The sequence below is a fragment of the Thalassophryne amazonica genome, chromosome 20, assembly GCF_902500255.1.
Source record: "Thalassophryne amazonica chromosome 20, fThaAma1.1, whole genome shotgun sequence".
Taxonomy (NCBI): domain Eukaryota; kingdom Metazoa; phylum Chordata; class Actinopteri; order Batrachoidiformes; family Batrachoididae; genus Thalassophryne; species Thalassophryne amazonica.
Window position 1 is genome coordinate 14,836,753 of NC_047122.1, and position 25,445 is coordinate 14,862,197.

Consider the following 25,445-nt stretch of genomic DNA (forward strand, 5'->3'; position numbering starts at 1 on the left):
TTCGAGGTGGTGGCACCTAAAATGTGGAATGCATTGCCTTTGGACCTACGCTCCGTGGACTCTGTTGAAACATTTAAAGTGAAGCTAAAGACCCTTTTGTATATGCTGGCTTTTACCTAGTTTTTATGGTTTTATGTTTCTGCTGTTTTTAATTTCTCTGTTCTTATGTGAAGCACTTTGTGATTTCTATCTTGAAAGGTGCTATATAAATAAACCTACTTACTTACTAAACTGCGATGCTCAGACTTTGCAGGATTCATCTCAAGAACAGACGTGTTACTTACCACCTGAGTGGGTTTCAGCAACTCGCCATCAAAGTGTGTGAGGCTGAAGCTGTCTTCTGGGAACCGATCGCACTCCTCCAGTTCCTGAGGGTTACAAGCAGGCTTGGCCCCATCAGGGTTCACGATCTGTGCAATAAAAGAGGAACAGGAGAGCAGAGCACAAGCTGCACTTACACTGTCAGTCTGCATGTATTAGCATGTAAAAGCCTCCATTTGCACCAAAGCCCTCAAGTGGTCTGATACGACTGAAGTGAGAGGGTGAGGAAGGAAGTGGCTAAAATATCTGTAGAACACGTGAGAGGAGAGTGTGAAGAGACAGAAGACAGAGGCAGTCACGTTTGAGTCCTGTGTGTGTGTGGTGAGCATGTCTTTCCCTCCAGTGCCCTGCGTGCATGTTTATGTACATACGTGCAGCTCCCCTCTGTGTATGTTTTGAGGTTGTGCATGTGGGTGTGTGAATGAATATTTCTACCCGTCTCCTCTCGCGTTCCCCTGCCGCATATGGTTGCCATGGTTACCCCGTCAGCCGTGCGCGGCAACCGCCTTATCCTTGAGGTCAGATGGCCCCGCCCCTCGCAACCTGGCCTTATGTCTCCCGGTATCTGTGTGTGTGATGAGGTGTGTGAAGTTGTGTGTGTGGGCGTGTATGGTTGTGAGTCCTTTATGTGCACTCACAGTCCGCGTGCGTCTGTGCGTGTGGGTGTGAGTGAGGGGGTTTGTGCGTGTCCAGGTGTCATCTTGTTTCAGAGTATGTGGCGGTGGTGGGCGTGTGCCTCCACTGTCGGTCTCCATGTTGCGTTGGCTCTCTGTGGTTCCTCACCTTCCTCACTTCTGTGTATATTATCTTTGGTTCTTTGATTAATGGGCATTTTTGTTAATCTGTGGTGTGGTATTTGTACGTTCCTTTAGTTCCTGTTCGTCCAAGGTTCTTGTGGCTCCCCGCTTGTTTAGTTATTGATTATGGTTTGGTCCTCATTTGTTTCTGGCATTTAATGTTGTTATATTTTGGATTGTATTTCATGATCAAGTGTATTTTCACACTCCCCCGTGATGTCCACCTTGTTTAGTTCCAGGTCTACCTGTTTGCTTCTTGTGTCTCCAGTATTTCCGTTTTCACACCTGTCACTCATTAGTTCTCCTGTTTATAAACCTCACCTGTCTGTCTTTTCATTTGCTGGTTGGTTCTTTCCAGTCCTGTCACTGTTTTTCATTGTCTTTGTTCAGTAAGTATAATCCTTTTTGGACTTTGTTACTTTGAACTGTTTTTCATTGTCTTTGTTCAGTAAGTATAATCCTTTTTGGACTTTGTTACTTTGAAGTATTTTGTCACTATGACTAAAGCCATCTTTGAAAAAGCCACCTTGACACTTGCATGAATTAGATCCCTACACTGTCGCAAAATTCATTGTGCCAATATACAAATTAAAGCTTGTGCCATATAATTTTGAAGCTGATGACGCATTTGCTCTCAGAACATGGCTGATGAAACCATTCTCTCATCGCTCCCAGAATCACAGAGAAATTATCTACAGCGACAAGTTGTCTCATGCACGTTGTACGGTGGAAAATGCATATGGATTCTTGTCTCAAAGGTAATTATTTTTATATAACGCCTAAATAGATCCTTGTCATTTGATTGGTGGCTTGTATGTAATGTGATATTAATCCTTTGTGTCATTTGCTTTAAAAAACATGTAAATTGCTATTTTAGGGTTTTGTTTTGTTTTTAAACTGAGCAAATAATTTGTTTTAGAGTGTGGAATACTCCAAAGAATATTTCACTTCTGTGAACTGATCCTCATAACGTGTAAAGTGAAATCAAAATACCAGCATGGCTGCAGCTTTGAACACTGTTACAAACAGCCCCGGCCTCCCCTATTACCATTATAACTGGTCTGCTGTCCCAAAAAAGATCACAGCTTTGACCCCCTAAAACAAACAAACAAAAAAATCATCACTCATTCGTTTTATCTTAAATTTTCATCCTCGTTTCCACACCAGGAGCAACATTCGGGAATAAATCCGAGCAGCTCGTCAGCTCACCTGAGCTGAAGTGGATCCAGAGGAGTCAGTCCGCAGCTGGCACAGGTGGATGCGCTCCTTTCCACCCCGCAGTAAAGAGCGCAGATCAGCAGCCTCCGTGACGTGTGCGCGCTGACAGTGTGAATGAAGCCTGACACGGTTTATAACGAGTCAGACAAACGACTCACCTCCAACCGGGATGTGCAATTGAAATTAAACCACGAGAAAGATCTGATGTGCGCACCTCCATGCGCCTCCAAAAGGATCCCCGCCAAACTTTGGTGTCATTGATTTGATTAGTTTTGTCCCGTTTTAAACCTCTGAAGAGTTCTTCAACTTACTCCAGCAAAACACACGGAGACAAAATAAAAATAAATAAATATAATCCAAATGTCGTCGTCACCATCATCTCTTCCTGCCCGACTGACTGACAGCAGCAGCAGCTGCAGCGTCACGTGTATCACTGACTGTAGCAATCTAATGTTCCCGCATTTTTGTAGCAAGGGCTAAAATTCCGGCGCCCCAAAGCCATTAATTTTGGCAATGTTGATTTGCCAAATATTTATTAATTTTCCCTAGCAACTACATACAATTGGTTATTTCTCTGCACTTCAAGGGCGCTTTGAATGATCGCCCAAGACGAGGAACAATACGTTCTCTGCTTCTGTCTGTGGAAATGCACTGTTGAATGAGAGTCAGTTGGAGGAAGTGTTGTTTTAATCATTCATATTACATGTAGGCACATACTATTAAGTAAAACTGACATTGATAATACTTTTTAAATATATATATATTATGACTTTTCTCCTCCACATCTAGGAGGGCAGCGCTCTAGCGCCCCCTATGGGCCAGCCGCCACTGGTGAGATGTCAGGTGGCACATTGGCCCAGGAAGACATTATGCATAGTTCTGGATAGAACACCACCACTTTATAAAAGGTTGTAGTTTGGTGTGTGGAAAGGCAGGTACTGCAGACAGTATTATGATATTTTCTAACAATGATGACAAAAAGAAAAAAAAAAAAGTCCCTTTAAGCACAGCAGAGTGTGTCAGACTCACGAGGTCTTCAGAGGTCAGATGGGTCAGTCTCTCATGGATGAGGGCAGCCTGCTCATCACTCATGACATACTCTCCTCGCCGATCGCCCATCACCACCTCCGGCCACATGAGCCCCTCGCTGCGCTTCTGAAGGGTCACCTCCAGGCTGGGAGACGGGAAAAAAAAAAAAGAAGCAAAAAACATATGTATGCTCATTATCTTATTAAGATATCTGGGTCATTTTTCCACAAACTTTTAACAAGGATAATCTATTTCTAACATGTGTTACACAGCTAGAAATACTACTTCTCCTGTGCCGCAAACTCTTTTGTTACTTAAACAGGAGGCTGCACCTGTAAAATGTGTACAGTATGTGAGTGCACAATAACACAAATGATAAACATAAGAACCTATTCTCTTTACTTAATAATGGGGGAGGCGTGTTCACCAAAGGGGAAAGTGAATAAATTAGAATAAAATCTGAATCACATTTCAAAAAATGTAATAAACTAAATAAAACAAAATCACATTTTTAGTAGTGATGCTGAGAACCTTTCCTTAACCACAACTGCCCTGTTAAATGTAAAATGGACAAATAAATAAACTATGAACAAAATGACATGCAGCCAAAAAAATCATTTTAAATTTAAGTGTAGAACACGGTAGCAGTTCACATGATCTGAAAATATGAAACTGCCATAGTAAAATCAGGTTACTTTATTTATTTAGTTATTGATAAGAAAAGTTCTATTATGACATTCACTAATCAAAAACTATGCAAATAAATGTAACCCTTCTGCAATTATATCCTTTATGCATTTTAATAAAGGAGGTGTAAGTTCTTTGAAATATACTTAGAAGTGAACCTGATTCCATTCACCTCAGAAACACCAAATATATATGTTTGCAGACAGAAAGGATTAGATTTTGAAATTAATGTACAGCCGGTGTTCAGGTAACTGCAGAAAAAAAAAAAAAAAAAAAATATGTATAACAATGAAACTACGTAATTTCCATACTATAGAGTGCACCTGAATATTAGCCACACCCACCAATTTTAAAAAGAAAAAAGAAATTGTACATAAATAAGCCGCACTTGTCTATAAGCCGCGGGTCTCCACTTTGTAACATGAGGTATTTACACAGAAATATGTGAGATAAAGATTTTTTAACTTTTAATTACCGTAACTACATACCGTAAATGTTTTTTTCCCTTGAAGTGTTACATGTAAATCTTGATACGCATGTCACTCAGCGCACACAGGGTGTCTCTGCTCAACACAGAGAACTGAGTAATTTAAAATTTTTGTTTTTCTAACTTTCATCGCGTGCAGCCAGGATCAGATGGAGTCTGTGGTAAATGAGACGTTAATGAGGCGCTGTGACTTTTTGTACTTGTTGCGCCAAGACAGAGAACCGGTTTGGAAGGGTGGGGGGAGAAGGCTCCGCTCCGCTAACTGATCTGACGGCGCAACTCTGGTGCAAAGTGCCGGAGAGAGACAGGTAAGACCTTATATTTTCACTGTGTGTGAACACTGCCATGAGGAGCGCAGCTTTCAGGAAATCAATTGACAGCATCAACTGACATATTTCAACTTATGAAAAAGCCTATAAAAATCCATAAATTAGCCGCATCATTGTAAATGCCACAGTGTTCAAAGCGTGTGAAAAAAGTAGCGGCTTATAGTCCGGAAATTATGGTAACTGATTCCAAGAACTGCATGAGCTGATGCAGAACTTTAAACCACTGTTGCAGCTGCTTATCAAAGCTGACAAAGTTTTCAAAACAAAAACATGTCAATCTCTTGTGAGCAACAATTTCAGACCCTACAAAATCTGGCTGTGATGATCTTCTTGAGGGGATGCTTACTTGTGCAATTCCTCACTTTGTGTTGTGCATTTGTGATTGATTTTGATCAATGACTATATAATTCCTCCCCCTTCTGCACGATGATTACATAATGAACAGAGTTATGTTCAATATTGTCCAATATCTTGTGCATATGTCTTCCAGTCACTCATTTCTCATCTTCAACCACTTTTCCAGGTTTGGGTCACGGGGGGCAACAGCTGCAGCAGGGGACCCCAGACTTCCCTTTCCTGTGCCACATTAACCACCTTTGACTGGGGGATCCTGAGGCGTTCTCAGGCCAGTGTGGAGATATAATCTCTCCATCTAGTCCTGGGTCTTCTCCAGGGTGTCCTCCCAGACGGACTTGCCTGGAACACCTCTCTAGGGAGGTGCCCAGGAGGCATCCCTACCAGATACCCGAATCACTTCAGCTGGCTCCTTTCAACGCGAAAGAGCAGCGACTCTACTCCGAGCTCCCTCAGAATGACTGAACTTCTCACCCTATCTCTAAGGGAGACACCAGCCACCTTCCTGAGGAAGCCCATTTCAGCCGCTTGTACCCATGATCTAGTTCTTTCAGTCATGACCCAACCCTCATGACCATAGGTGAGAGTAGGAATGAAGATTGACCAGTAGAGCTTCGCCTTTTGGCTCTGCTCCCTTTTTGTCACAACAGTACGGTAGAAGGAATGTAATGCCGCCCCTGCTGCACGATTCTCTGGCCAATCTCACGCTCCACCGTCCCCTCACTCATGATCAAGACCTCGAGGTACTTGAACTTCTTCACTTGGGACAAGACCGTATTCCCTACCTGGAGCAGGCAATCCATTGATTTCCTACTGAGAACCATGGCCTCAGATTTAGAAGTGCTGATCCTCATCCCAGCCGCTTCACACTTGGCTGTGAACCAATCCAAAGAGTGTTGGAGGTCACCGGCCAATGAAGCCAACAGGACTACATCATCTGCAAAAAGCAGTAATGAGACCCTGAGCCCACCAAACTGGAAACCCTCCTCCCCCGACTACGGCTTGATATCCTGTCCATGAATATCACAAACAGGATTGGTGACAAGGCGCAGCCCTGGCGAAGGTCAACCTCCACCGGAGATGAGTCAGACTTATTGCCAAGCACCTAAACACAGCTCTCGCTTTATGAGTACAGAGATTGGATGGCTCTGAGAAGGGACCCCCTTACTCCATACTCCTGCAGCACCTCCTACAATATCTCCCGGGGTACCCGATCATATGCCTTCTCCAAGTTCAGAAAACACATGTAGACTGGGTGAGCATACTCCCAGGCACCCTCCAGGATCCTTGTGAGAGTCAAGAGCTATACAGTTGTTTCACGACAAGGACGGAACCCGCATTGTTCCTCTTCAATCAGAGGTTTGACTATCGGCCGAACCCTCCTTTCCAGCACCCTGGAGTAGACTTTACCAGGGAGGCTGAGTAATGTGATGCCCCTGTAACTGGCAGACACTCTCTGGTCCCCTTTTTTAAATATAGGGACCACCACCCCAGTTTGCCACTCCTTAGGCACTGTCCCAGACCTCAACACAATGTTGAAGAGACGTCTCCAGTCATTTTGCATAAATTTATTGTACTTATTGTATAAAAATAAAATCTGTAATCTGGATCAAACTTGTCAGCTGATACAGGACACAATCCTACATAACACTCTCAAATATGAAAGAAATTTGATCTTTTTTGACAAAGTTATGAATTTTGAAAAATCGTTAGATGTTAAATAGAAAATAGAATCAGTCCCTGCCTATGAGGATATGAAACCTCATAATGATATATGATGATATATCATTGCATAATGATATATGAAAAACTGTGGGATCCAGGCTGTTCACAAACAGACAGACCTCTTTTTTCTGTTCATTCAGAATCTATGTTGTGTCTGTGTATCAGAGATAAATCAGAAAGAACAGAGGTACACATTCTAGGTTGCTAACCTTTTGTCATTTCTGATGATCCAGGTGCTGGCTTCAGGGTCGACAGATGTGAACAGCTGGCCTTCCAGTAGGGGAGGGAATCCCTGAACTCCAACTCTCACACGGTCCGCAGTCAACTGGAACTGTACGTTTTCTTTGGTGAACCCCTCAGGCATACGCAGAGACACGGTGATGTCCTCAGCTGTCTGCTGCCAGAAGTAAATTGGCTCTAAAAATCAGAGAAATAAGTAGACAACTTTAATGACAGTCTTGTTCCAGTGGTCAGAATAAAAATAAGTAAATACAAAAAAGAAGAGGAAAAACAGAACTGAAGGCCAATGTAGGTTTGAAATAAATGAATTATGTTACATGAAAAAGTCCACAGTATACTACTGAAGAAATTTTATTTTTTAGATTTTTTTTTAGCACATCTTAAATCTCTAAAGCTCTGCAGAAATATGCCCACCTTTCAATGTTTTTGCACATGTTAAATCTCTAAAGCTCTGCAGAAATATGCCCACCTTTCAATGTTTTTGCACATGTTAAATCTCTAAAGCTCTGCAGAAATATGCCCACCTTTCAATGTTTTTGCACATGTTAAATCTCTAAAGCGCTGCAGAAATATCAACACCTTTCAATGTTTTTGCATGTTTTAAATCTCTAAAGCTCTGCAGAAATATGAACACCTTTCAATATTTTTGCATGTTTTAAGTCTTTAAGCTCTGCAAATATGTGCACACCCTTCTGAGCTTCCCCCTACATCCAAAGACATGCAGGTTAGGTGAACTGGAATCTTTAAATTGACTGTAGATGTATGTGTGGGTGTTAATGTGTTTGTTTGTCTATATGTCACCTTGCGACAGACTGGCGTCCCGCTCAGGGTGCACCCCGCCTCAAGCCCTACGACTGCTGGGATAGGCTACAGCCCCCCATAACCCTTAATTAGAGTAAGTGGATATACAATATTAATGAAAATAAATACCCAGTGTTTTGTAAAAATATGCACATCATTTAATTTCTTGGGCACACTTTAAGGTGCTGTCTTAACCCCCTAATAATTCACTGTCTTAAATGTTTATTCATTCATAATTTTCACTTTAATGTCAATGCAAAGTACTGTGTGGGATCAAAGTGATGCCAAAATTTGATGAAGCACAAAATTAAGATACCGCAAATACATTTTGAACACTCCTTTAGGGTTTGCTTCTTTCTTTGGGCCTGACCAAGACACCTTCTCTACATCTGGACTTGGTCTCTGGGGCGCCGGACTGTGGCTGGCCACTGATCCTAGTGGTTGGATTGTGTCTAACTACAGTGAGGAAAATAAGTATTTGAACACCCTGCGATTTTGCAAGTTCTCCCACTTAGAAATCATGGAGGGGTCTGAAATTTTCATCTTAGGTGCATGTCCACTGTGAGAGACGTAATCTAAAACAAAAATTCCGGAAACCACAATGTATGATTTTTTTAATCATTTATTTGTATGGTACTGCTGCAAATAAGTATTTGAACACCTGTGAAAATCAATGTTAATATTTGGTACAGTAGCCTTTGTTCGCAATTACAGAGGTCAAATCTTTCCTGTAGTTCTTGACCAAGTTTGCACACACTGCAGCAGGGATTTTGGTCCACTCCTCCATACAGATCTTCTCTAGATCTTTCACGTTTGGAGTTTCAGCTCCCTCCAAAGATTTTCTATTGAGTTCAGGTCTGGAGACTGGCCAGGCCACTCCAGGACCTTGAAATGCTTCTTATGGAGGCCCTCCTTAGTTGCCCTGGCTGTGTGTTTGGGGTCACTGTCATGCTGGAAGACCCAGCCATGACCCATCTTCAATGCTCTTACTGAGGGAAGGAGGTTGTTTGCCAAAATCTCACAATATATGACCCCATCCATCCTCCCTTCAATATGGTGCAGTTGTCCTGTCCCCTTTGCAGAAGAGCACTCCCAGAGTATGATGTTTCCACCCCCATGCTTCACGGTTGGGATGGTTTTCTTGGGGTTGTTCTCATCCTCTAAACATGGTAAGTGGAGTTGATTCCAAAAAGCTCTATTCTGGACTCATCTGACCACATGACCTTCTCCCATGCCTCCTCTGGATCATCCAGATGGTCACTGGTGAACTTCAAATGGGCCTGGACATGTGCTGGCTTGAGCAGGGGGACCTTGCTGCCCTGCAGGATTTTAAACCATGACAGCATCATGTGTTACTAATGTAATCTTTGTGACTGTGGTCCCGGCTCTCTTCAGGTCATTGACCAGGTCCTCCTGTGTAGTTCTGAGCTTTCTCAGAATCATCCTTACCCCACAAAGTGAGATCTTGCATGGAATCTCAGACCGAGGGAGATTGACAGTCATCTTGTGTTTCTTCCACTTTCGAATAAATAACAGTTGTTGTCTTCTACCAAGCTGCTTGCCTGTTGTCCTGTAGTCCATCCCAGCCTTGTGCAGGTCTACAGTTTTGTCCCTGGTGTCCTTAGACAGCTCTTTGGTCTTGGCTATGGTGGACAGGTTGGAGTGTGATAGACTGAGTGTGTGAACAGGTGTCTTTTATACAGGTAACAAGTTCAAACAGGTGCAATTAATACAGGTAAAGAGTGCAGAATAAGAGGGCTTCTTAAAGAAAAATTAACAGGTCTGTAATTTTTTTTTTAGATTACGTCTCTCACAGTGGACATGCACCTAAGATGAAAATTTCAGACCCCTCCATGATTTCTAAGTGGGAGAACTTGCAAAACCGCAGGGTGTTCAAATACTTATTTTCCTCACTGTATAATTATTATGGGTTAAATGCAGAGGACATATTTCTTTTTATGTATGTACAAGGATAATAAAGGCCCTTCTTCTCTGTCTAATATCACTTGTTTTGCATCAAACTCTCAAACTAGTGCCATGCAGTAGTTTAGATTGTAGGTGACAGTTTGACTCAATGCAGCATTTACCAATGATGATCTGAGCCATTTGTTGTGGCCTTAGATAAGAACAGAGGAGAAAAGATTAAGTTGTACCAGAATGATGAGGAGAAGAAGAGTATTTAGGAAGGGAGGGCTCATAATCCAAAGCACACAACCTCATCTTGGGCAGCATGGTGGCTTACTGGTTAACACTGTTGCCTCACATCAAGAAGGTTGTGGGATTGTTTCCTGCCTGGGTCTTTCTGTGTGTAATTTGCATGTTCTCTCAGTGTTTGTGTGGGTTCTGTTAAATAAGATCTGTGTTAACTCCTTATTTTACGTTAGTTATCAAGTATTTGCCTTTGTTATCTGTTTAGAAGTGCTTGGAACCTGGTTTTAACTGGTTCAAAGTCTCAACAGACAAAGGGTTTGGTTACACTCCCATTATGCATGCGTGGGCTTCAGATATGGAGACGGCTTCCCTCTATCTGTGAGGAGCCAGTTAGATTAGGTTTGTGAAGGCCCGCCCATTGTAAATGCACATCGTGTTGTGTCCAATTACACACAAACGTACAGAATTATAATGTAGCAGCAAATATCCTCATATTTAAGAAGAAAGTATAATATTCAGGCTCATATTTTCCTTCAAATCCAAAATATGAAAGGTAATTGAGAAGTAACTAGAATGTGGTTCTCCATCTTTTGCATTCTGAGAAACCACATTTCTCAACATTGCACCCAGTGAGTCAAAACTTCAAATATTTTCAAGACATGCTGGTTTCTCAGAATGCAAATGATGGAGAACCACACCATATTTTTTTCTATTTCAGGCTCAAATCTTCTGAATCAGCCCTCATAATGTGCTAGACGTGAAAGTAAGAATGACCTTGACAATGGCTACGTCACAATATTTGTACTAGTTTACTATACTTAGACAACTCAAGTCTGGGAGCATGCGCTGGTGTCACTGTATACATGACAAAACAAAAAGCTTTGGGTCCTAGATGGCAATCACCCTGGCAGACAACCAGTCTACTCCCTCCTCCATTAACAGGCAAAAAAATAAATTAAATAAGTCACAATCTGATGGACATCCAAATACTCAGTATGCATTTAGGATTTGAACAGTAAGAGGACGATCTACTACCTTCACAGTGTGCAGATAAAATACACTACAATACACTATCCCATCAGGCAGCTGGGTGCTAGTAACTGAAACAACCCCCCCCCCCCCCAAAAAAAAAAAAAATTAAATGTGGAGCGTGCATATACAGTAGTGTTCAGAATAATAGTAGTGCTATGTGACTAAAAAGATTAATTCAGGTTTTGAGTATATTTCTTATTGTTACATGGGAAACAAGGTACCAGTAGATTCAGTAGATTCTCACAAATCCAACAAGACCAAGCATTCATGATATGCACACTCTTAAGGCTATGAAATTGGGCTATTAGTAAAAAAAAAAAAAAAAAAAAAAAAAAACAGTAGAAAAGGGGGTGTTCACAATAATAGTAGTGTGGCATTCAGTCAGTGAGTTCGTCAATTTTGTGGAACAAACAGGTGTGAATCAGGTGTCCCCTATTTAAGGATGAAGCCAGCACCTGTTGAACATGCTTTTCTCTTTCAAAGCCTGAGGAAAAGGGGACGTTCAAGACATTGTTCAGAAGAACAGCGTAGTTTGATTAAAAAGTTGATTGGAGAGGGGAAAACTTATACGCAGGTGCAAAAAAATATAGGCTGTTCATCTACAATGATCTCCAATGCTTTAAAATGGACAAAAAAAAAAAAACAAAAAAAAACAGAGATGCGTGGAAGAAAACGGAAAACAACCATCAAAATGGATAGAATAACAACCAGAATGGCAAAGGCTCACCCATTGATCAGCTCCAGGATGATCAAAGACAGTCTGGAGTTACCTGAAAGTGCTGTGACAGTTAGAAGACGCCTGTGTGAAGCTAATTTATTTGCAAGAATCCCCCGCAAAGTCCCTCTGTTAAATAAAAGACGTGCAGAAGAGGTTACAATTTGCCAAAGAACACATCAACTGGCCTAAAGAGACTGGAGGAATATTTTGTGGACTGATGAGAGTAAAATTGTTCTTTTTGGATCCAAGGGCCACAGACAGTTTGTGAGACAACCCCCAAACTCTGAATTCAAGCCACAGTTCACAGTGAAGACAGTGAAGCATGGTGGTGCAAGCATCATGATATGGGCATGTTTCTCCTACTATGGTGTTGGGTCTATATATCGCATACCAGGTATCATGGATCAGTTTGGATATGTCAAAATACTTGAAGAGGTCATGCTGCCTTATGCTGAAGAGGACATGCCCTTGAAATGGGTGTTTCAACAAGACAATGACCCCAAGCAAACTAGTAAACGAGCAAAATCTTGGTTCCAAACCAACAAATGTAATGCCTCGCAGATGTGAAGAAATCATTAAAAACTGTGGTTATAGAACTAAATACTAGTTTAGTTGTTATGTGGGCCGCTGAAGAGGAGGTACTGCTGGCCCACCACCAGAGGGTGCCCTGCCTGAAGTGCGGGCTTCAGGCACGAGAGGGCGTTGGAGCAACCGGGAGTGACAGCTGTCACTCATCAACAGCACCAGCTGTCACTCATCATCACCACATCACCATAAAAGCCGGGCAGCAACTCCACCTCGCTGCTGAGATATCATCTACTACTTAGGTAATATTCTCTGCTGTATCCCTACTGTGACTTACGTGTGATCTGTTTTGCAGCTGTTTTTCCTGTGGTGCACTCTGCTGGGTTGGCGTGTAGTGAGAGAAGCGACGTCTTCGCCTCTCACTCCATCCAGATAAGTGGTAACAGGAGCTGCTAGTGTGTTCCTACTTCGGAGGTGGAGGTGCTCCCTCCCGGAGGAACTGTATCTGTGTGTGAGGATTTACTGGGTGTGTATCCACACACCCACCATTAACTGTCTCTGCTTCCTGCCAGCAGTACCAGGTCTGACAGCTGGAGACGGTGGCCACCTGGAGATTCAGGACTTGTCGGCTCCGGTGTTCTTCAGATCCGTTGGCGGTGGAAGCCGTGTGGGACCTGGCTCTTCTCTAGATGGACGTCTTCTATCCTCGAGCCTGCCCACACGTCACTTTTCGTATAATTGACTATCATTCTCAAACTGCATTTGTCTGTATTCCGTTGTGCACAATTTGCAACATTAAATTGTTATATTTTGGCTTATCCATTGTCCGTTCATTTACGCCCCCTGTTGTGGGTCCGTGTCACTACACTTTCCCAACATTAGTGATTCACAGGATTGCTAAAAAAGCAGTTGGAACATAATAGTTTTGAGTTTGTAGCGTCAACAGTAGATGTTACTATTATTGTGAACACCCCCTTTTCTACTTTTTTTTTTTTTTTTTTTTTACTAATAGCCCAATTTCATAGCCTTAAGAGTGTGCATATCATGAATGCTTGGTCTTGTTGGATTTGTGAGAATCTACTGAATCTACTGGTACCTTGTTTCCCATGTAACAATAAAAAACATACTCAAAACCTGGATTAATCTTTTAAATCATATAGCACTACTATTATTCTGAACACTACTGTACATGAACTGTTAAAAAAAAAAAAGTCTGCCATTGCAAAACAGAAGTTTTCACAGCACATGTGGGTAAGCATGGGTGTCATCTGTAAACATCAGAATCAAAAGTACATGTAAGTTGGCGGCAGTGCAGTACATGCAACTGTATGTCAACTACTCGCTTGCTTACTTCTAGTACATACTACAGTAATGCCCCGTGATTTTCCTCGACATTACCTCTAACAGGCTCAGACATCCAGTAAGATGCCTTTGGCTTCAAAGTAGATAACAGTAGTTTGAACAATCCTCTCAAACGGATTTAAAGGCTTGTGCTCAAACTGCATTTTCTAGTTAAGGGTTGTTAGTTTCTTTATGAACTAAATGCTTGCAAAATAAAATCACTTTGAAGCTTTCACATCCTAAATCCTTCTTTTAGCCACCTATCAAATGGAAAATTTGAACAGCATTTCCATAAAGTGATATTTTCTCCTTTTTATTTCTTGCCGCAGGTTATAGGTTCCCACTTTCTACACATATGAAAAAGGACAAAGCAGGAATGGATTCTTACAGCTGGATGCATGTTCAGCTTTAAGAATCAGAAACTTTTAAATGCATCAACAGTTTCACTCCTCATACTGATCTGTGAAATGAAGAACAAGAGTGCTCTGAGAGCACAACATCCCCCCGCTGGCTAATGCTGCTTTGGTACAAGTGCTTGCTACATTCTGTTAACATTTCAAGGTAAGTGATAGTTGATTTCAGAATGCAGACACCAACTCATGAAACTGGCAGGGTATAGGTTTGTTCATCACTGAACTGGGCCACTCAGACCATGCCATGGTCCACCTGATTCCTACAGGCAGAAATGGAAGCTCTGCAAACCTGTAGTGAGGACATCTAAACTATGGAGCAGTGAGGCTGCGGAGGATCTACAAGCATCTTCAGAAAAAACGGACTGGGATATGTTCAAGACTGCCACAAAAAGTCTGGAAGAGAACACAGTTGCTGTGATTTCATATATCAGCTCCTGTGACTTGCTGCATACCATCATGAACCACGGTGAGGTATAACAATGACAAACCTTGGTTCAGTCCTAAACTCAAGACAGTTGAGGAGGCATACGAGGAGGCTTTCAAGAGTGGGGACAAGGTCAGGTTTAAAGAGTCTAAAAGTGCCCTGACACTTGCACGACTTTGATCTGCGCACTTGCACACACATCGTTGTGATGATCCTACCCGATGTGTTCCCAGCTGGACGCAGTGCTTTGCTCCACCGGCTGCCACGCGCTCTGTGTTGGACGCTGCGTATAGAAAATAATTATTTGGTAGCAGATTAATAATTTTCTCTGCAAGTTGACTGCTGAAAATGGCTCTAATTCCTTCCTGAATCACAGAGGACTGCTCCAGCCGGAGCCATTCGTGTGCACGCACTGAACAAGCTAGAGAAAGCCTTTGGAGCAGTCTAAAAGCGTAATTATTTGTCATGTTTACACTGTCATGGCTTGGTAAAACAGTTCTTTCCTTCTTGTGTGCAGCTGTAAAAGTATGTTTATGGCAGATTTAACATCTTGTTATAATCGTTCAGATGAGCTGCGCTCTGATGCGGTGCGCTGACACAATCACTTACTCTATTCACTTCTTTACTCGACAAGCTGCACGTAGTGTTGGCGAGCAGATCGTGCCACGTTGCACGATATTTATGCATGAAAGATTTTTTTTGAACAGTGGGACAGTCTTACCACCATCCCCAATGACAACCAACAGCTCCAACCCACCACGACCCCTCCCCCACCACCCCCTCTCATTCATGAGAGAGATGTCAACAGGCTCTTCAAAAAGTAAAACACATGCAAAGCAGCCGGACCTGACTGTCTCCCAATCCATGTTGAAGAACTGTGCAGACCAACTGTGCCCCGTGTTCATAGAGAACTTCAATACCTCACTGGAGACATGCCAGGTGCCAGCATGCTTCAAAGCCTCCACCATCATTCCCATCTCCAAAAAAAAAACCAAAGAACTTCAGGACTTAATGACTTCAGACCCATCGCCCTGACCTCTGTGGTGATGAAGACCTTAGAGCACCTTCTCCTCACACACCTCATGTCATCTCTGACCCCCACAGTTCACCAACAGAGCCAGGTCGGTCAATGACGCTGTCAACACGGACCTCCACCTCATCCTCCAGCATCTGGACTCCCCAGGATCCTAGGCCAGGATTCTGTTTGTGGACTTCAGCTCTGCTTTCAATACGATCATCCCGGCCCTGCTGCAGGACTATCTCAGGACTGCACATGCTGCCTCCTGTTCAACACGAGGCAGCATGTGAAGCTGGGGACACGTCTCTAACACACGGTCCATCAGTACCGATCCCCCCAAGGCTGAGTTCTTTCCCCTCTACTCTTCTCCTTGTACACCAACGGCTGCACCGCTGGCCACCAGTCTGTAAAGCTACTGAAGTTTGTGGGCAATACAACCCTCATTGGTCTCATCTCTGATGGGGACAAGTCAGTCTCCAGACAGGAGATCGATCACCTGGTGTCCTGGTGCAAACAGGATAATCTGAAGCTAAACGCCCTCAAGACAGTGTTAATGGTTGTTGACTTCAGGAAGAACCCAGTCCCAGCCAACCCTACCACCCTGTGTAACTCCCCAGTCACTATTGTAGAGTCCTTCCATTATCTGCTGATCACCATCATCCAGAGCCTCAAGTGGGAGCTGAATGTCAGCTCTCTCACCAAGAGAGCACAACAGAGTAAGTACTTTCTGTGGCAGCTGAGGAAGTTCAATCTGCCAAAAACAATGATGGTGAACTTCTACACTGCCATCAATGAATCCATCATCTCCCATTTGTCTGTTATGCTGCTGTCATTGCTAAGGACAGTCTCTGATAGACCCGCTGCAATTTTGCCTTTTGAGCACACAGAACTGCGCCCTGACACTCCCATTTTTATTGACAGTGAATTTGATTGATCTGGTGCATCAACACTGACGAGATTTTAATCAGTTTGTCCTTGTTATATGCCTTTTTCAGTTGGAGACGTAGAAGACAATAAGATTTATTGTTTTTGAATTACTGCCTACACTAGAATGGCTGGGATGGACTCCCTCACTTTTTTGCAGTACAAGCGCAACACCAACACCACTTAAATTTACTTAGAGAGAACTCACAGATCACAGATTATCAAGTAGTGAAGCTGAACTCAATCATCCAAAGTAACAAACGCTTCATATCTGATGGTGATGTGAGGAATGTGTTCATTAGCACCTTTTGTTGGTAACTGAAACAACAAAGAATATAATAAGGAAGAGACAAGAGAGCTGCCAAACCTTTCACTTCATGTCAGAATGCTCTCTTCATGTAGCCACCCACTCACCGCCATGTGGATATAGTAGCCCAGAACAGCCAGAAGACTGAAGGCAAGACGAATCAGTAGTTGCTATGCACAGTCTCCAGATTGCTAAGGCAGGCTAAGTTTGAGAACTCTCATTTTCTGTGAAAGAGAGGGTCATACATGTTACTTACCTCAAGAGAAGACAAGACAGCATGGATCCCCATCACCAAAAAAGTGACACCATGAATAGACACAAAATCATGACCAGTGACAGCATATATTTCTGTGAAGGCTCTCAGTTGTCCAGGTGGTTTCCACAGTAGAGAAGCTTGAACCTTCGACTGGACTGGGTTGCTTGACGCGAGGACATTTCGCTTCCAATCGCAGAAGCTTCTTCAGCTAAAATTCTTGCTCTGGTAGTCTGACTTCTGTAGCCACAAAAGCTGGAGTTTTAAACCTAACCAGACCACTCCTACCGAGAGGCAGACTGCTATTGGCTAGTGACTAAACAACTGCTTTAATTAACACCTATTGTGCTCTAGTTAGCACCCTCCTAATGACAGGGTAGCTGTCCCTCCTAATGATGGGAATGATGCCTCTCCTGACGGCTCTCCTGACGCATCTCCTGATGACGTGAATGACTCATTACCATGAACAAAAGACTGAAACTGCTTTGACCTGAGTACACCATTGTAAACAGGGGACAAAGCATGTCTCAGACCCCCTCCCTGGTTAAGGCTGGGTTTCAACTGTTTCACATACAATGCCTCCTTCACCCCTCTCTCAAACCATTTCTTCTCTCTGGCTAAGATTTTAACTTCCTTGTCCTCAAACGTGTGGTTAGTGTCTTTAAGGTGAAGATGAACTACAGACTGAGGTCCACTGGCGCCTTCTCTGTGGTGCTGGTATAGCCTTTTGTGTAACAGCTGCTTAGTCTCACCTATGTAGTGTTCGTTACAGTTTTTCTGACTTCTGATAGAGTACACTACACTGCTCTGTTTGTAACTAGGGATCCTGTCCTTAGGGTGTTAACACCTTGAGACAGAAATTAGTTCACCCTAAGGACAGGATCCCTAGTTACAAACAGAACAGTGTAGTGTACTCTCTCGGTAGGAGGGGTCTGGTTAGGTTTAAAACTCCAGCTTTTGTGGCTTCTGTTTGTTCTTCTCTACAAGGGTCAAGACAGAAGTCAGACTACCAGAGCAAGAATTTTAGCTGAGGAAGCTTCTGCGATATGAAGCGAAATGTCCTCGCGTCAAGCAACCCAGTCCAGACGAAGATTCAAGCTTCTCTACAGTGACAGCAACCTCACCACAAGATGACACTAAACCCTACACATCTCAGCTTTAATGTCCGTCCTATACTGGATAAGACTGCATAAAATGTTGCAGTGGATTAATTTTTTAATCATTGTCAGAGAGCACATGTTGGATTTCTAATTAGTGCCACTCTCTGTCTGCACATCTGCTGATGCTACGACTCAAAATGTACTTTGAACAGAGATGAAAATGTGAGGATGACTCTGTCAAGGAGCAGACGAAAGCCCCCACATAAGCCCTGAATCCCACGGGTGCCGGTATTTATCCTAGGATACCACAGCATGAAGCAGATGAGAGTCTTTGACCCCCCCACCCCCACAGGACGCCAGCCCATTGCAGGTCATTTACCATCGAAGGCCGGTGCCCTCTTATAGCTGGGTGGACTGAGACAATACAGATGATGTGTCTTTTTGAATGTGGTGTGAACGGGAATCTGACCCAAGTCCACTGTTTGTCAGAGAAATTCATCAAATTATGTTGACACTTCAAATTTGTACAAGCCCAATTCCAATGACGTTGGGACGTTGTGTAAAATGTAAATAAAAACAGAACACAATGATTTGTAAATCCTCTTCAACCTATAATTAACTGAATACACCACAAAGACAAGCTATTTAATGTTCAAACTGATAGACTTTTTTGTTTTTGTCCAAATATTTGCTCATTTTGAAAAGAATAACTGCAACACATTTCAAAAAAGTTGGGACGGGGCAACAAAAGACTGGCAAAGTTGATGAATGCTCAAAGAACACCTAATTGGAAACAGGTGAGTGTCATGATTGGGTATAAAAGGAACATCCCCAAAAGGTTCAGCCATTCACAAGCAAAGATGGGGTGAGGATCACCACTCTGTGAGCAACTGCATCAAAAATAGTCCAACAGTTTAAGAACAATGTTTCTCAATGTTCAATTGCAAGGAATTTAGGGATTCCATCATCTACAGTTCATAATATAATCAGAAGATTCAGAGAATCTGGAGAACTTTCTACACTTAAGAAGCAAGTCCGAAAACCAACACTGAATGCCCATGACCTTTGATCCCTCAGGCGTCACTACATTAAAAACTGACATCATTCTGTAAAGGATCTTACTGCATGGGCTCAGGAACACTTCAGAAAACCACTGTCCGTTAACACTGTTCGTCGCTACCATGCAAAGTGAAAGCCATACATCAACAACATCCAGAAACACCTCCGCCTTGTCTGGGCCGGAGCTCATTTGAAATGGACAGACGCAAAATGGAAAAGTGTGCTGTGGTCTGATGAGTCCACATTTCTAATTGTTTTTGGAAATCATGGATATCGTGTCCTCCGGACAAAAGAGGAAAAAGTCCATCCAGATTGTTTCCATCGCAAAGTTCAAAAGCCAGCACCTGTGATGGTATGGGGGTGTGTTAGTGCCCATGGCATGGCAACTTACACATCTGTGATGGCACCGTCAATGCTGAAAGGTACATCCAGGTTTTGAAGCAACACATGCTGTCATCCAAGCAACGTCTTTTTCAGGGACGTCCCTGATTATTTCAGCAAGACAATGCCAAGCCACATTCTGCACGTGTTACAACAGTGTGGCTTCGTAGTAAAAGAGTGCAGGTACTAGACTGGCCTGCCTGCAGTCCAGACCTGTCGCCCATTGAAAATGTGTAGCATATTATGAAACTCAAAATATGACAACGGAGACCCCGGACTGTTGAACAACTGAAGTCGTACATCAAGCAAGAATGGGAAAGAATTCCACCTACAAAGCTTCAACAATTAGTGTCCTCAGTTCCCAAACGCTTATTGAGTGTTGTTTGAAGGAAAGGTGATGTAATACAGTGGTAAACATACCACTGTCCCAGCTTTTTTCAAACGTGTTGCAGGCATCCATTTCAAAATGAGAAAATATTTGCACAAAAACAATAAAGTTTATCAGTTTGAACATTAGATATCTTGTCTTTGTGGTGTATTCAGTTGAATATATGTTGAAGAGGATTTGTAAATCATCATATTCTGTTTTTATTTATATTTTACACAACGTCCCAACTTCAAAGGAATTGGGGTTATAGTAGATTACATCAAAATATTTCTTTGAATGTCTTCCTTCAATATCTAACAGATCATTCTGTAGAATTTTCACATCATGTCACTGATGAGACAAAAGTCAAAATTCTGACAATCTTCTTTTCTAATGACTGAGCTATATGCTCTCCATGGCCTTTTTCCATGGATTTAGTACATTTATTGATCATCTCTCTGTAATTCTCCACATTTACTTTGTGTACGGGTACATCTTTTCTCTACCAGGACAGCCACCATCTGTCCTGCCCCTGCTGCATTTCTGCTCCCATCGCTTACAATCGTTTTTGAAGATGTCTCTTCCCCACTTCTCCCTCTCCATGTGAAAAAAAGCAGAGAGCTGATAAAAGCTGCCACTACTCTGCTGCGTCTGCACCATCAATAAACACGCCGAGTCATCCGAGCATTTTGAAATAATCTTTTCAGGAAGACGTTCGCTGTTGTCTGCATGTTTACAGGGTGTACGAGTGTGAAAAGGGACTAGTGGACCTCTTGTTCAGATCATATACCACAGATTTTTTTAAAAGCTTCATCTGAACATAAAGTATTAGACAGTCCATCCCTGCACTCTGAATGCAAATTTCCAATCATAACGGATTCTACTAACAGTACATCACGTAAGAATATGAAGAAGATAAATGAAGGAATCTGAATGTGAAGACTTACTACATTTTAATTACTAGATTGTGGTCACTCAATATTTCATAATTTTTAGACGATTGTTTTTTTTTGTTTTTTTTAAATATAATGATTATTGTTCATACAAATCATCACTTACAGCCACACAAATCAGGGGGTGGACACACCAACATTTCCAAGGGACAGAACATGTCTTCTTTTCATCATTTATTCATTTTCTGCCACTTATCAGGATCCAGGTCACGGTGGCAACAGATTAAGCAGCTCATACCATACTTCCCTATCCACAGAAAAGTCCTCTAACAGTTCCCAAGGTGTTCCCGAGCCAGCTGGGAGATGTAATCCTTCCAGCGTGTCCTGAGTCTTCCCCGTGGCCTACTCAAATATGGACATGCCTTGAAGACCTCCGGAGAGAAATCAGAGAGCATCTTCGCCAGCTGGCTGCTTTAGATGCAAAAAAGCAGCATCACAGAACCCAAATATCCAAACTTCTCACCCTGTCCCGAAGTGTAAGCCCAGATACCAAACAGAGAAACCTCAATGCCACTTGCATCAGTATTCTTGTTCTTTCAGTCACTACCTACAGCTCAGGGGAGGACAGGGTTGAGCCCCGTTCACACCAGGGCCAAGGTAGAGTTGCATACTGCAGTGTACTGACTACGCCGAGTTTAAGCAGCTCTACGCTGAGTTTTTGCTCCCCTACGCAGAAGTATGCTGAGCGCTATGCGAGGTGGATGCAAAAAAATTCAATATGTTTAAACATGTTTAATTTTTTTTTGGCATAGAGCACTGGCCACAGAAAGTACAGTTTTTAAGCAAGTCTACACAAAACTCCACTACTGTACGTAAATCTACACAACACTGCGCTACTGTACACCACGCCTCTGCAATTCTACATGCCAGGGTGAAAAATCATTTTATCAGCACATACCTGGATTGATAGATTTTATTCAGCCCGCTGGACTTTGCTAGCAGTGAAGCTTCAAAACCACAGAAGAAGAAGAGGCGGGTCAAGCCTCCACGTTCAGAGGACACGTCCATGTCCACTCTTTGTGGACAGATCGCCAGCGAGAGTACATGTCCACCATCCACTTCTCATGGACAGATCGTGTGCGCGACCGCCAGATGCATCTCCACTTTGCTTTCACCTCCAGTTCTCTCACAATTGTGGCAAATTAAATAAGTCCATTAACTCCTGCTCACAGACCAAGTCATCTGCGTGTCAGTCTGTAGCGTCATGGAACAACGGACAAGATAGCAGCTTCTCTCCCACTGTAAATCTGGAAACATGACTGCCATTCACAGTTTTGAGAATGGAGCGCATTTCCACATTGTCAAAAAAAAAAGTGGACAGAAAAAGAGGCAGAAAAATAGAGACGAGGGCTACATACGTGGCAGTAAGCACATGAAAGCAAGACTAGGAACCCAACCACACGCAAGCACATAACAGTCTACAAAGGGACTACTCTAAAAGCTGCGCAACTTTTCAGCGTACTCCATACGCATCACAACGCAACTGTATGCAAGCCCGGTTTGAAAGGGGTTTTAGGGGAGGACAGGCACATAAATGGACTGGCAAATCAAGAGCCTAGTCTTCTGGCTCAACTCTTTCTTTAATTCAATGGTCCAGTACAGCGGACACAAAGAACGTGGACACCAGGGCACGGTTTCATAAAGCAGTCTAATGTTTTAGTCTATTAAAGTTACACAGTCGACTACGGTTAGTTGTCCAACATTATCTATCTAATCTCCGTTTCACTTTGACGGCTAAACTTGTAGATGAGCCGCCTAACATTACTCAACGATTTTTATGGACATAACTGTCATGGTCTGCCTCTCTCCTTTCCTTTTTTAAAACCTTGTATGTAGTTTGTTAGTTTTTTTCCCCCCAGATGGCACGCTGCAGAGCCAAGGAACATCACCGCCACACACCTGATGTGCATGAGCAGCTCATCAGCAGTGGGTTACTTAAACCCAGGCTTTCAGCTTATTCACTGCCAGATTCTTGGTTTTCCATGCCATGAAGCCAGATTCTTGCATCGCATCCTGCATGAGATTCCATGACCTTGACCTCGTCTTTTCTGCCGGTTCCATGCGCTCAGATGTCGGAGCTTTCCGCAGCTCATTTCAAGGTAACCTGGCCAACTAATTCCCGTATTATACCTTGTTGATTTCCCTGGTGCTTCCAGACACTCTCATGCGCGGCTTCCATGTCACATATGCTCCTGGCTCCATGACTATCTGTACCACGTCACTGTGGAACTCTCTAGCTCTCAACTACAGAGCGCATAGCTCTGCCATGCTTCAGTTCAGTTCCTTCATGTTCTGTGAGGTCACACTGTTCTTGTCAGTGACTGTGCTTGACTAAGAACTGGCTCCAAGAACTGTTTTCCTAGAACTGTATGAACTCTGATATTAAACCACTAAGAACTTTCCAAGTCATTTCTAAAGTCAAGTCCTGCTTAACTGGAACTGCGTCCAGATGCACAGCACTTAACCTCTGAAGATACTCGTGAACTGTGAATGATTCCTGAACAGCAAACCTTATTTCCTAGACTGTGCACATTATTTCCAGAACAGTGAACATTCCTGTTTTAAGCCAACAGTGAACTGCTTGCTGTTAAAGGCTTCAGTGTTATGAGTGCAAACCTTCACCTCTGTTCTCCTCCGTTCTCCTAATTCCCGTCCTCAACTATGTGCACCCATCTGGCTCCGGATCCAGTTCCTATATACCCCAGGATTCCTGCTTGTTCTCAGACTCCCACGTCTGTCCATGTGTGCACTGCAGCTCCCAGATGTTCCACCGCTACAAGCGGGCCCTGTCTTGGCTCAGCAGGCCATCTAACCAGCGCAGCGTTGTTCATTGGTTTATTGTAAATGAATCTGTTTTTGTTCACAACCAGTCCCGTCTGGACCCGTAACAGTAACACATAACAGCCTCGCCACTGTCGTCGCCAAGAAATGCCTCCACCTCGCAATAGTTTTGTTTACTTCCGGGTTGGTTGTTGTCATGAACTATCCAGGCTTTGTTTCGTTAACTGGCTTTATGAACATTTACGGACACATATCAACTGCAGAATGACATGTTCAGGTCTTAGCCTAACAGTTCTTCTACACTTCCATCCCTTTTTGTGCACACAACTCTGCTCAGCGTAACTGCGAAGCCCAGTGGCTAATGTGAGAACTGTCACAAACACATCATGACAGTTGTTGTCTGCTACAACCATGGCCAAAAGCGGAGGAAGCTCTCCTCGTGGAGGAATACGAGCATACGTAGGGCTGCGCTTGAGTGTTCCATCAAGTAGTGGTATGTGATAGCCACCACTTTTGTGGTAAGACACTGAAGTTTTGTCGACTAAAATAAGATTAGCCTCCTCTGTACCCGGCAAAAAACTTTAGTCAGGTAACGCAAAACTTTAGCTGACTAAGCGCTATGTGCAATGACTAATGTCAAAAAAATTAGTCAACTAAGTGAGTTTATTTGACTAAACAAAATTAGACTGCTTTATGAAACCGGGTCCAGGTGTGAAGACAAAAACTGTGCTGGATGGAAACTAGAAATGACACCAACACTGTGCCTTTGTGCTGGGTGAAAGACTGGTCCATTATCACTCTTATGGTGCCTAAAATAGAAAGTGATCTCCTGCAGCACATTATGTTACAGGCTTTTAATGAACGCTCTTCATTGCTTTAGTTGAAAGAGAAATAAACTGCTTTGACATATTCTTACACAGAAAAATGAACAGATCTGAGAAAGCACCATTCTGATTGTGAATACTGAACTGATGGCAGCATGCTCTGGTGTTTCTATGGCTACAAACCATCTACTCGGTTCATGCCTTCAACTCAGCGCTCTTAAAGGTAATCAGCAGAAGAATGAAAACAAGCAGCTGCAACTGTATGATGAATCTGACCGGAAAGTGTCTCATCACCAAAATGCCAAGGAATGAGTAGGACGATGAGATCACATCTTTCCTGGAGGCAGGCAAAACGAGCAGATGTTTCACTGTTTTTACAGTCTTGCTAACAGGACTGATCGCTATCTGCTCAGTTTCACTCTAATTTATTATTATTATTAATTTTATATATCCAAGAACAATAGTGCTTTCTCAACATAACAGATGATATAAAATTGGCCTGTAATTTGTAGAGTATCCACGGGCTGGAACATAATGTGGATAAAATAAGCTGAACAAGTCAAATCTGTGGCTTTGGTTTTAAAGCTCCACTAATCAGGTTTATATTAACGGGTCGGCTTGAAATGATGAATCCTCAGCTAATTACCACTGACTCTTTGCAATGACAAACAGCTCTGAAAGTTAGCCAAGTGGCCTCTGTGTATGTGTGTGCGTGCATGTATGGCTTCAATCATAGAGAAACTGGGGAGAGCTGACATTTGCCATTTGATATGCTTTGATAGGCAGCATGATGGATTAGTGGTTAGCACTGTTGCCTCACAGTGAGAAGGTCATGGGTTCAATTCCCGTGGCCTTTCTATGCGGAGTTTGCATGTTCTCCCCGTGT

At 42.9% G+C, this 25,445-nt stretch overlaps 1 protein-coding gene across 1 annotated transcript in view; it reads right to left on the minus strand.

Moving 5' to 3' along the window:
- nudcd1 (NudC domain containing 1) overlaps positions 1 to 25,445 on the minus strand; it is a 57,218-nt gene that overhangs the window by 11,511 nt on the left and 20,262 nt on the right. Inside the window, exons 6-8 of the mRNA XM_034160939.1 lie at positions 7,157 to 7,364; positions 3,366 to 3,510; positions 285 to 410 (exon numbers count right to left, since the gene is read on the minus strand). Coding sequence (XP_034016830.1) covers positions 285 to 410; positions 3,366 to 3,510; positions 7,157 to 7,364 — 479 coding nt within the window. The remainder of the gene's footprint in view (positions 1 to 284; positions 411 to 3,365; positions 3,511 to 7,156; positions 7,365 to 25,445) is intronic.